This window comes from Crocodylus siamensis, chromosome 2, assembly GCF_052110815.1.
Source record: "Crocodylus siamensis isolate JL-2025a chromosome 2, ASM5211081v1, whole genome shotgun sequence".
In the NCBI taxonomy this organism is placed as follows: Eukaryota; Metazoa; Chordata; order Crocodylia; family Crocodylidae; genus Crocodylus; species Crocodylus siamensis.
This window is the reverse complement of record NC_143396.1, coordinates 152,020,794-152,034,078: the sequence shown is the minus strand read 5'-3', so window position 1 is coordinate 152,034,078 and position 13,285 is coordinate 152,020,794. Positions and strand designations below refer to the sequence as shown.

Genomic DNA, 13,285 nt, shown 5'->3' with positions numbered 1-13,285 from the left:
AACTTGCTGCCAGTGTGAGGCAAATGAAAGCAAGCCTTTCTCGAAACTTTGTGATGACAACTTGAAATAAGCATTGTAAAGTTCTTGAGATAGTTCTTACCAGGTTTCACAGGCCTTTCCAGGAACCAGTTATGCAGAGCAACAAATAGAAAAACAAATAAATTTACATTTAATGTTGACTTTTCTTATGACCCTTGTAATTCCCAGGCTTTCGATTCAGCTGCAGTGATGCCTAAATTCACCGCCTTTTTGCTGCTTCAGATTGATGTTAGATCATCAGCTCATGATTTTTCTTTTGTCTGCATATAGATATGCATACACATACACCATATATATATATATAGTGTGTGTGTGTATATTAAATAATATTTTGTGTGAGTTAAGGGCATTGTATACACCACACATATAATATATATACATGTAATCCCAATTTATTTATTTTTCCCTTTTTTATGTTTGGGTTTTTAGACATTTCTGGTAATTTTTTTTAAAATGGGACACACCACCCATTTCTCAGCTAAGCTGCTCAGCACTTACTCTTTCATTTTCTTTGGAGCATGGTCTGTTTTCAGTTTTTGATCACAGGCAAAACTAGTTTTTCTGGGCTAATGAAAAGATTTATACTGTGTTCTCGCTTGTACTACTCCCTTTTATATGGCCTTAGGCAAGCCACTTGGACTCAATAACCCCATCTGTAAAATGGGAATAATCTATACTTAGCTTTCTGTGTTATGTGCTTTGAAATCTCTGCTAGGTGTGGCTGTTAATATTATCAGACAGTCTTTTGACATGGGTTGCTTTTGATTTGGCTTTCAACGAACCTGCATAGTCTGGCCAGTATATTTTATATATCTTAAGCTGTCAACTCTGAATTCCCTTTTCTGAAAGACAGCTCCCAACACCTCAGTCATCACCGTGCTGAAGATAAATGACTCACACTTTGAAGGCCCACACTAGCACCAGTTACCTTGCATTCCTGTTGGTGCAGAAGTAACTAGGACCACTTGGCCTCTTCGTAGAATAAGATCCAAATCTGAAAATGTGGAAGGAACCCTCACACCCTTTGCAAAACTGAGCTGATTTGGATTATTCAGAGCATTAACCTAGATAAGCCATGGCTGGAATATCTGGAAAAGTTTGGCTCATTATTTCATTGCTCACCTCTTTTTACTATTGTGTCCTGCTCTTCTGGGTTGTGATTGGGCTAGAAAGCTGAAGAGCCAGAGTGCCTGCACTCCCTTAAAAAGGGAGGTTTTAAGATGCTTCTGGACAGAGAACATCAGAGTTCACAGGACAGCCTCTTCCTCTGCAATCAGGAGCCAGAATTTACATGCTTACAATGGGCAAGTCTACATGTGCAATTGATGTGAACAAATAAATTCAGGAGCTTATTGCTTCAGAGTTTTTTGCTCCGGAGTGCACCATTTGAATGTGTGCCCAAGAGCAAAAAACTCCAGAGTTTATTTGTACCCAGTATATTGGGCCTGGTCAGAGCAGCCACAGCTGGCAGTAGCCCAGGGCTGCTCCAACCAGGCTCAGTGTGCTGCAGAGGGGCTGGCTGGGGCATAAAGGTGCTAGCCTGTGGGCAGCCCCCACATTGAAGCACCCTCATGCCCCAGCCAGCTGGGCAGCATCTACACATACAATAGTAGCTCCAATAGTAGTTCCATGTGCTCTAATAGGGGCACACATGTAGACACAGACATTTACTAGGTAAAGTAGCTCAGCAGTAAACATCTCATGTAGATACACCCAATGTCTTTGAATAAATTCCACAGCTCCAAGGGTTATCCGCAGTTACTATTGTTATTGCTGTTCACCCAAAGCATGATAAGACTTTGCAGACAAAGAGAAGAACAACTAGACACTTGTCTTTCATGGCTAATTCAGTTATGTATATCAGATATATACTACTCAAAGTTTAAAATGCAGGCTCCCTTCCTCTCCCCTCACCATTTCTGCCAGCAGGATGGCACAGAGGGGAGCAGGATTTCAGAGCAATCCGGGAGGGTTCAGGTGGCTGCCCAGGGAGCTCCCTTCTCTGTTGAACCATCTCTGTTACCTTTAACCCCAGTGAACTGAAAGTGAGGTCTGAAAAGTAGGCTGGTAGCAGGAGATGGCAAACAACCACTATAAATTGCTCGTTCCATCTCTTAAGATAGATTTAGGTCAGCATAAAAATAAGAGATCAGTTAATGCCTGGAGCAGTATTAACTGTCTCCCCATGGTTTGTCCTCCATTAAAGTGAGCAGAGAGCACAAGTACTCCTGGAAAGATAAGAGCCATAAACCCACAAAGCTGGCCCTGCTGCTTTTGTTCTGTGCCTGGGATGGGAAAGAGGACAGAGAGAAGGGCTCCCCCTCATAACTGATCAGAAGATGTCCTCACAGGTACTCCTATACCACTGCTGGCCACACATAAATGTGATGTTGCTTCAGATATAAATGCTCCCTGGTCTCATGCATCTTACAGGATAAGTGCTTTCCCCTGAATTACACATCCCTTTGCACAAGAAGGGAACATAAGATCCTTACTGCTTTTCTGTCATCTCATTCCAAATGCTCTTTTGCATAAAATTGCTCTCTGAAAATCCTTTTTTGCATGTGCACGACTCCTCCCTTTTGTATCAGTGAGATTTCCACTTGTGTAGTGGGAGCTGAGCTCTGCTGTATGGACCTGGGAGTAGAATTTTACCCTAATAGAGAGCTTTGTCCTTCTTCTCAGTTCATCAGAGTAATGAAGTTTCCAGCTAAAAATTCTGCTGTATATTCGTGGGATGTTGCTCCCTTACTAATACAAGTAATAGCATTCTGTTGTTGCCCCCTTAGAGGATTCACATTATGGCGACTGCTCCTGTGTTCATTAGGGTACTATTTTATTTTTTCTTCTCTCCAAAATTCAGGAGCCTACTGGAATTGAGTATCCTCTCATGGATGCAGCAAGTACCATCACCACCATAATGGGACCCGGTGCTTTCAGTATCCCTCTCCCAATCAGGCAGAAGTTGTGTAGCAGCCTCGATGCCCCTCAGACTAGGGGCCATGACTGGAGGATGCTGGCCCACAAACTGAAATTGGACAGGTGAGTGTGTTGTGAACTCAAAAGTATGCTGTTGATGTCAGGGATGTCATCACAGGCAGGCTCAGGGGTATGCACAGGAAAATGGCTCACTTGTTCTTCTTAAAGGTCCAGTTCCATTCCCACCGATATCAGTGGGACTTCAACAGGATAAATATGCCTCAAACAGCACTTGGACTGGCCTGCAGAGAACCTGGGTTTGGCTGAAGTACACAGGCAATAGTCAACACCAGCTATAAACAGGGAAACCAGAGCCTCAGATGGTCTAATTCAGAACAGCTTCACTGAGGCCAGCTTAATGCCTGGCCCAGAAGGCCAAAGCATGTATACCTAGTGCAGGGAAACATCAGCTAATCAAGTTGAACTCTCCAGCAGAATACACAATCTGGAGGCCTTAGAAACTTTGTGTGCTTTGGAAATCATTTGAATGAGTGAATGGGGCAACTCATCTTACAAAGCCATTTCCTTTTATTCTGCTACAGGTACCTAAATTATTTTGCCACAAAATCGAGTCCTACTGGTGTGATTCTAGATCTCTGGGAAGCCCAGAATTTCCCTGATGGCAACCTGAGCATGCTGGCATCAGTCCTCGAAGAAATGGGAAGGCATGAGACAGTTGTTTCTTTGGCAGCAGAAGGAAATTACTGATGCAGGAGTGGGATGAACAGGAAGGAATGGAAACAGGGAGTGGTATTGCCCTGTCACCTACAAATAAGAAACAAAATAAAAACCCGCACCAATGAGTTTCACAAGACATATTTCAAAGAAGAAAAAGCAGCCCTGACTCTCGCATATGTTCTTCTTGTACATTATCACAGGATTTAAAAAAAAAACATGCAAAATTGTACCTTGAAAATATAAATCAACCTAACGTTCCTCTCAGCTTGGCTGTACGCTGCTTGGTACAGGATTTTACAGTTTCCTAGGAAACGCTTTTTATTGCTATCCAGATATATGGATAAACTTTCTTAACAGTCCCAGTTTCTATGGACGTTGTTTACATCAAATACTGGACAGGGGTAAAGAGACTGTCCATGGCTCTCTATATTTTTGTTTAAAGCCATTCTAGACAAAGCTGTGGACAGTCAGTTGTGGCTATCTCAGATGATGAATTAGTCAATTTCCAGTCACATTCAGACTTTGGCTACAAATCCATGCATCAAGTATCTCAAGATAATCCTCCCATCAGCGTTCTGTTTCCTAGACCTAGACCTAGTTGTAAAGCCAGAATTTTAAATGCGTGCATCTGGAAAGCAGATAATCTGGGTGCTAAGCAGGAACACACATACCTCTCCCTGCTTTCCCCAGGGGAATCCCTTGGGTCCTTTGTGGGAAATAGCTGTAGGTTGGCAGGGAAGAAAGGGATCCATTTCCAAATCACAGTATAACCCCTACCCCATTAAAGCGCACGTGTGCGTGTGTTTGTGTATGCGTGTGTGCGTGTGCAAGATACGTAATTTGGAGTGGTGGAAAAAATACATGCAAAAATATTGCTATGATGCTTAATTACTGATTAGTATCTAGTGCAAGGATTATTATTATTATTATTGCTATTATTATTTTAATTTAGAATTTTGTTGGCAGCAGGATGACTCATTCAATTGTTGGCAGAACCTGTTCTCTCTGTTCTTGGGCTGCTGAGGTTCTCATAAAACACTTCTCTTCCAATGCCTTTCTCCTTCCCTTTTTCAGCTCTAGTACTCACTTTCTGAGCCCTTTGATAGCCAGTCAGAAGTGCTCACGTGATGTCAGATCCAAAGCTGATAGCAATTGGTGTAGCTTCTTTGAAGTCAGTGATGATTTATACCACCTAGGGGTTTAGTCCCATGTGCACCAGTTACAGTAAGGTATAAGTTCTTGCAATAAACCTGAAGGCCGTTTGCTTGGACAGTAAGTAGCCCATGGGCACTCTGAATGCCAGCTCTGCCCCATGTCAGTGCTGTGAGTGCACTCTCCCAACACAGTCCCTCTACTTTTCAAAAGCTTTTGTGCAGGAGTACATAGAGCACTGTTAGTTTCTGCTGGCTTGTGCATTCATGCATGACATTAGGCAGCATACATGTGCAAACCTGCTCTTTCAAAAGGCTCTTCAGAAAGTTAAGGCTTTAGGGTGTAATTTAGTTAAGAGGCCTTGAGCATCTGCATTGCCTGTTGACACCACATGGAATTGTGAGTGCCCAGCCCTGCTGAAACTCAGCCCCTACATTTAAACCTGTACAATAATCAAGGACAATAACGGGAACAGAGAAGCCACTCCATTTATATTTCCGGGCAAAACTGTACCCTGGTCTGCATGGTCACCAAGTGGGACAGGGCAGTACAACTAACTGAGTCAAACTCTGCTCCGCTTTGTCCAGCCTATAAATACTCCTCTAGGTTTTCTTAGGAGTTCTTGCTGGAACTCATTTCCCATGTAGTTGAACAGACACACTTGTTTTCATCCCGTGTCCCTCTTGGCCATTTTGATGCATGTAAACAGCTGATGTGGAGAACTTGGCAAGTGAAACTTGTTTTCCCAGTTGTTGTTTCTTTGCAGACTTGTTTTGCTTTGTGCTTAGTGTAAAGAGTGACTCCATAATACAATGCTGAGCATATCATTTCAGAAGCTTTCTAGCCTTTCCTGTCTTTTGCTTCTCATGGCAGAAGAGCTTTCTCCCCCATATAAAGCCCCATAGATAAATGCAAATTATCTATCTATCTTCAATTTACATTTGTCTTTTTTTCTCCTGAAGTTTTCAAGTATGTATTTTTAAAAGAAACCTTAAAATGTCATTGGTTAAAATGGAAGGTGAATTTCAACGGTCCTGTCTCCCATTTTGACATTTCCATAGGCTTTTTATTCTCAGCTCAGTGACTGTTCTCAGCAGTGTATTTATTAAACAGTAGTGTTCACAAAACGTTCCCTGTGTAGACGGCAGTCAGTCAGCCACAGACAAGCAGCCAAATCAGTGTTCAGATTAGATCAAAAGGCACAGGTTCTTACTTTCAAAGTGTAACTATGTTCAAGATTCAGCTGTTCATGTGAGTGCAGTCTTTGCCTATATGATCCTGGCCTGCCTGTCCTTTTCAAACGCAGCTTTGTCTTATGAGTGATACAAAATCCTGTGAAGCCAATGGGAGTTTTTCCACTGAGTTAAGCAGGCTTTGGCTCATGATCTTAGCCTTTCACTTGGCCTGCAGCCTTCTGAATCTTTTTGCTTCAGTTTGTCCTCTTTACCCACTTTTCTGACACCTTCATTTCTTGCTTGTTTGGTGGCCTCTCTGCACAGCAGCAACATTTTTACCATTTTTTCTTACTCTGTTCTTCCCCCAGTTCTCACAGAAAAGTGTGCCATACCAGAGTTAACAGAGGAACAGCTTTTGGATCCAAACAAGTACCTCTCTTTCATGCTTCTCCACACTTCTTTCCCACTCCCCTGCTTCAATACGCTTCCAGATCTGATGATTTGTTGTCTCTCAGATCCTTGCCTTTCACTGCTAGGATCCATCCTTTATATATAACCTCTAAAATCATTGGTACACTCTACAGAGGGGTGTTTGCATGGGGGAGAAGATGTGCAGCCTTCTCATGTGGGTCATAAGCAGAAGCTTCTGCTATTCATAGGTTATGCTGCATTATGCATACTCTTGGTGCTGGTGCTCCCTTTACCAGCTGTTTCTTCTCAGTTGCTTGAGACCTCTTTCAACAAAGAGAGAGGAAAAGGATTTTTGTAAGAGATTCTGTTACTGGGTCAGAATCATCCATCAACTGCTTCGACATTGATCAGTATGAAAAACTTAGCTCAAAGTTTGCTAGGTGCGGAGGGTGGGTATCTCTCCAAAGAAGGTTGTCACTTGTTGGGAAAGGAGACAGTGCCCTAGGCAAGAACTACAGTTGTTTTTATTCCAACCCATTTGTCTGGGTATTTAGCAATTGGAAAAGACCTTAAATAAAATCCAGTTTGAGGAAGATGGGCCTGTTTTACTGTCAAGCACTAGGATTCACATGATTGTCAAGGTTACTACCATGCTTCTGGTTTTGGGCCACCCCAAATGTTTTACATGCCATCATGAAAAGGGGAGAGGAGCAACAGTAGAGATCTATGGGCAACATTAGTAGTGGGTAATCAGTCATAGGGCAGCTAGACCTCCTTAGATAACTGGGGACGCAAAGGCCTCCAGGGTCTCACCCAGGCCAGATTGTTTCTCACTTTAGTTTCCACCTCAGTTTACACTTCTGCCTATATTACTTTAGTTGTGCCCTTTTTTCTCTTTTTTATCAAGCAAGATATAGTGAGAAAATTTTCCTCTCCCTACTTGAAAGACCTAAGTGGGTCTTCAGTGCCAGAACATTGTGATAACAGGTGCAGCTCAAAGACATCTTTCCAAACCCTGCTAGGACTGCTCCATGTTCCACATGGGATATATTGGAAAATGGGAGAGGAGGGAAAGGCGAGCAAGAAATAGAAATTTCTTTACTAAATTACTTGGTTATGTGAAGCTAGAAACAGTTCTTTCCTTTTACTGCTTGTACACACTGCCATCTCGTGGTAAAGTGCATGAACTTTAGTACTGATACCACTAGGCCAGTTGAAGAATAATAAAGATGATCTTAAGTACTACTTGATGGAAATACTTTTTTATGAGGTGGCTGTTTAGAATGGCAATGAAGTTTTGCAGACAGCACGACTCTCAAAAATTGCCATAAGACTTTCGTCAGGTAATCAACTTGTTTAAAAAAATGACTGCAGGCTTCTATTCTCCACTTCTTCACTTTTATTAACTGCTTCATATTTTAGTTGCCCACCGCAGAATTATATGTTAGTACTGCCCATCACACCATCTCCTCATTACATGTCAGTTGCTGGTGATATAAATAATATATATATTATATATAAATATATATAAAAATATCTACAGACTACAAAGAAAATCTTTAATTTCTGATTTAAGATCACTATTGGACAGAGTTTTTTTAGCTTAACGTCATTAAGTTGTTTTGTGTTGTTTGCTTTGTAAAGGTGACTATCAGTGTATTTGATCAGTCCTTTTATTAGTTTCACATGCACATGAGCTGGATCATACTGAACAGTAAGAGAGCTGAAGCTTATTACAAATGTTGATATGTCTGAAGTCAGCAAGGCCTCGTTAGACAGTATTTGCCTTTGTAGGTGACAGGGGTTGACAAAGACTCTTCTTTCACATCACCGGCAGAGATGCAAACACTCACAGGCCATGTAGCAGTTCAGGATGCACACAGAGCAAAGATATATTAGCTTTGGTTTCTTGCTGTTTCTGTTGCTCACGCATAAAATGGATGTACTTATGCACTGTAAGCCTGTCATCATGGCCAGTGTCCTAGTGGGATTCTTGTCTTGCTACCTGAAATAGTTTATTTTCTCTTTTTCCAGGCCCTTCAGGGCGTTAGAATTCATTCTATGTTTTAGCCAAGTATTGACTACAGCACTTAGGTTACTTTTATATAAGATAATACTGTTGAGTCTGTTTGATCCTATGTTCAGGGCACTTTGTAAACTACTTTACTGAGAATTTGGAAGTCTTTTCAGGTATTTTTCTGAACAGTCAGCTGGCCCTGAAGTGACTAGTCACTCGCAGACTTGCCTAGTTCATGTCAGACTCTTTGCGGGTGCAGGAGGCTTATGAATGGAAACTGAGCCATTGGCCTTTTCCCTGCAAGGGACCACACACAATAAGGTATTCCCTTCAGGGTCACCTTTGCAGCTATTTCTAGTCTCTCCTTTGAACCTTAGTTTGCAAAACTTTGTAAGCCACACCAACTTTTTAAACATTGAACCACATGATATTCCCTTCAAAGTGGGGCTTTCACATGAACACTTGCTTGAAAAGGGGCTTGGAGGTAATTAAAGGAAAGCTACTGTTGGAGGCCTTTAGCTATTGCTGACAGAGTTGTAGTAGGTTAAGTGATTCCTCCCTCCATCCGTACAGCCTAGCTGCTGCTATGAAGATGATGGCCAGTATTCAGGGCTGTACCACCAATGTAAACTCAGGTGGGCAAAACTGTGGAAGCAGGGAAAACAGCAATATTGATAATTAACCAGCAAGGAAATGTATGAGCTTCTGCCAAACCCACAGAACTGAATACTCTGTCTGGTAGTTTGCACTCATCACTGGAAACAAACTAATTTACCTATTGTATAACCTCAGTAGGAGGCAAAAGGTTTTCATGTGAAAGTCCTTCTTTTAGCTATGCCTGTACAAAAGTATAGATATTCCAGAGATTTCACTCACTCTACTGCTGAAAGGTTATTTAGCATTTTCTATAATGTTGGTGAAATTATATATTAGTGTTTTAGCTCAGCTGCTCTTTACAGAGAAGTTAATTGTTATGTGTGTATTGTACTATGGACTTGGCCTTCTCATTGAAGGATGTTCTATAGTTGTGTCATCTAGTTAACTTCTTGGTTTCTTTTAAGAAGCAGGATGCTACATTTAACATCACAGGGACATCATTCAAAGCAAGACAAAGATGTCTGGATAGATTCATTCTAAGCTATGGTTGCCATGCTGTGGTAGAATTACAGGTCATAGCCGAGAGAAGCCTGCAATTGTATGCTGGAGTTTGTGTAGTATCCTTGTGACTATTTCTACAAATCTATGGTAAACCTCAGATATTGAAAGGAATAATAAAAATAAAAAAAACCACAACCACCCTGTGAAGTATACTTAAAGAGAAAATGTGAGCTACAATACACACCCTCTCTCATTTTCTACAGCCTTAGTAAATCATCCCTTCCAACAATAAATTCCATATCATGCTTCAACTACTAACTGCCTCAAAGCAGGGCACATAACACAATTAGTATCAGGACTAATTATTCTCCTAGGGATATAATTCGTATGTTGAACACATATGTATGACTTAATTTACTGATACACACACCTTCCATTTAATACAGAACAGTTATAATGTCAAGATCACCCTTTCAATACCTTTCTAAAGCAGGGAGAGGCTTATAACAAGAAATGCTCACGCAACCCAGGCTTAGAAGGTGTATCACAATTACTGTTTGTGTGTCCCGGCTCCACTACAGAAGTGTTACTTAGGGTTTCTTCTTTCTTTTTTTTTTAAATTTTTTCTGCTGTTCAGAAATGGAAAAATATTTTTCTTCAGTTTTAATTTTCCTATCGCTGTATCTTCTATGCAATTCCTTTTCTAAAAACTTACTAACAGAGAAGTGCTAGCCATTGCATTATTTGTATTGCTGTACAGTGGAGGTGTGGTTTACTAGTTGAGTGTGCCTCTTATTCCCTCTCCCTTTTTTCTCCTTCCCTCTGTTTGTAAATGCCTGCATTTATTCTGTCAGCCTGACATGTACAAAGTGTAAGAAAGAATTTTTAAACAGGTAATAAATTATATTTATAAGCAACTAGAAAAAAATCTAACTTTGTGTCCAATTGTTCAGAAAGAAGCCTGTCTCTTCCCCTTCCTTGAACATGTTGCCAGGAATGTTGCTTTTTCATTTCATTTATTTGCAACTGGGTACCCTCAAGGGATTCATTCTAGCATATGAATCTATGCGGTGGCCCAGTCTCACTTGTAAGATGCTGCACAGGACAGCAGGGATCGCACCACAAATACATGAAGAGTGACAGATCCATTTCCAGCAATTTAAATCAAACTACATTTGTATGGAAAATGGCAATGATGAGCTGCTATGTGACAGAGGAAAGATTGGTGAAGCATTTTTATTTGACCTATCAAGGGTAATACAACTTTGGGTAGTCTGATGTTTCAGATACGAGCTATACTAGCGATACCTAAGCTAGCATAACATGAACTAGTTCATGGTAGTCTGGAACTCAGCAAGTGAGTTAATCGACCAACCTACTTGTTCAGACTTTGCAGTGAACACTAAGCTCTATGCAGACTACTAGTGGTGTCCAAGATGACTGGGACATTTCCGGACTGCCCTGCAGTCACTGTGTGCAATCATATTGCTCTCAAATCTCACTCCTTGTCACCTGCAGGCATGTTTCTAACCCAATGGTCACAACAAAATAAAGAATGACCATAATCACAACTGTGTGATTTCCATTACTGTTTGGAGACCTCCTGTGTTTAACATGAGCATTTTAAGGGATTTATAGTCAGCCAAAAGCCCAGGGCCTGGCTGGACTGTGAGTGGGCTCCAGGCCAAGACGTGTGTTGGGGTCCTGTGGGCAGCAGTGGCTGGTCTAGCTGGGTGCCTGAGGCTCCAGCCCATTTCCCTTGCCAGCCAAAGAAGGGGTAGAGCAGGAGGGAGCCAGGGCAGTTGTGACTATAGCCTGGTGGTTGGTTTGCCCCCTGAAAGCAAGGTACTGGGCTTGCTGGGAAGGGCCCTTCTGGCCGCTTGGGGCTCCCCTCATCAGTGCCTCAGGAATACCAAATAAAGAGCCCAATGGGCGGGCCAGCCACTGTTGCACAGAGACTAGGCTCAGGGAGAGGAAAAGTATCAGTTCAGAAGTGGGCGGAGGTGCCTGCTTTGCTGTGGGGAGGCCTTGTTGCTGGATTGCCAAGATGCTTTCCTCCCCGGACCTGAACAGAGGTTGAGCCCACCTGCCTAATGGTACTGTTCTGGGTCACAAGTGTCCAAACCCCCTGAGGCACCTGGCTTTCTGGGGAGCAAAAGTTACCTCTTCTTCTTGGCTGTATGGGAGAAGGTAAGATTTCAAAAATTAGACTTCTGCACTGAGGCCAGCACACCAGGCCTTTGGATTGTGCACGAGCCATGATTTATGTTGGCTGAGCATGATTTCATGCTTCTCATCCCATAGGCAGCAGTGCCTGTAGGCCAGCCAAAAAAATCATCCTATGGCACTGAGCTGTACCCAAACCTTGGCCCAATTCCCCACAATGGGACCATGTGGCTGGCATCCTGGGTACATGGGCCATGGGCCAGTCTGGCTAGGCTAAGTAAAGGTGAAGTTCCCCATCTGGCTGGGAGTTTATCTTGAAGGGATCCTGCGAGGTGCCCTAGACTATCCTGATTGTAACTTGGTGGCAGTAGAAAACCATGGAACTGGTAGAGGGTGTTGGGATGCAGAAGAGGGAGAGAGGGCACTACATGTCAGTTATGTCTGTAGTTCAGCACAGATATCTTTGATGACACCAGGGCATAGCCCCATGCTCACTCCTCAGCCATCTGGCAGCAGCTGTCTATGAAGTGTCCTGAGACGAGGCTGAAGAAGACCCCTGCCAGAACATGCACTGGCTGGTTACTTCTTTCCTGCTGAGTCTGTGGGGAACATGAGAGGCAAGACCATGCTGTAGTGATATGTGGTGAGCAGCTGCTGCTTCCCCATTGCAGGTAGCTCCTCCCTCCAGCAGTGGTTCAGCATAAGCAACTATGTGGCATCAGGCAGCTATTTTTAAATGATCATCCATGGTGTGATAGGCTGGTGAAGCAGTTCTTGCAGTACCCCCACACCTGTCTGCTTTAGTGCCGTGGGAAGTGTGAAGAGCTTTTCCAAGAGGACACACCCATATATGATGGCCAATGGAGCAGGTATGGAGGGGAAGATAGGGGAGAGGTGGGGGTGACCAGAGCACCAGCCCCTAGCTCTGACCCTCTGGTCAGGAACAGCAGCCTCTGAGGCTGCCCCGTGGATTGCAGCCTGGGACACGTGAGTGTCTAGTTAATCCGCTGTGTCCTTGTGCACAAGTCCTGCTGAATCTTGCCAGCGGATGTGTTATGGTTGTAAGTAGCACACACACACACACACACACACACACACACACACACACACACACACACACACACACACACACACACACACCCACCCCCCCCCACTACCCCTCCAGCAGAGCCATAAATTTAAAAAAGGGTTAGGGTGAAGGAGATGTCGCGAACGTTGGAGAGGAAGTTGCACCCCTCCCACCCCACCTCCCAGTGGGCAGGCTGTTTTTTGGCAGCAGCTGCTAGAAACTTTTTGGAGGCTCTGAAGCAGGTGAGGCTCCCTCCTCCCCTGCCACCTGCCCTCTTCAGAGCAGGCATGTCCCCTCCCCTCTCATTCTGCTCACCCTCTCCTGCAGGGCTTGCCGTGGGATTTGCTTCTAGGTGCAAGAAGTGTTCGGGGGGAGGGAACCTGCCCACTGCTGCTTCTATCCTTAGCTGACTGGAGGGTGGGGGAGCTCCAGGGCTGCTCCTTCCCTCCTCCAGCTGTGGGCTCTGATAAGGGGCAGCATGGGATGCCTCACTCTGCTAGG

The 13,285-nt window shown here is 43.4% G+C and overlaps 1 protein-coding gene across 4 annotated transcripts in view; it reads left to right on the top strand.

Annotated features, from left to right (window-relative positions):
* The window catches only part of UNC5C (unc-5 netrin receptor C), a 425,181-nt gene extending 414,126 nt beyond the window's left edge, over positions 1–11,055 (top strand). For 3 of the 4 annotated variants that reach the window (XM_090037110.1, XM_090037107.1, XM_090037108.1), the window contains 2 exons: positions 2,903–3,081; positions 3,561–11,054. In XM_090037110.1, coding sequence (XP_089893236.1) covers positions 2,903–3,081; positions 3,561–3,726 — 345 coding nt within the window. In that variant the 3' untranslated portion in view covers positions 3,727–11,054. Of the gene's footprint in view, positions 1–2,902; positions 3,082–3,560 lie in introns of all 4 variants that reach the window. The other variant, XM_090037109.1, reaches the window with a different exon arrangement.
* The last annotated feature ends 2,230 nt before the right edge of the window (positions 11,056–13,285 follow it).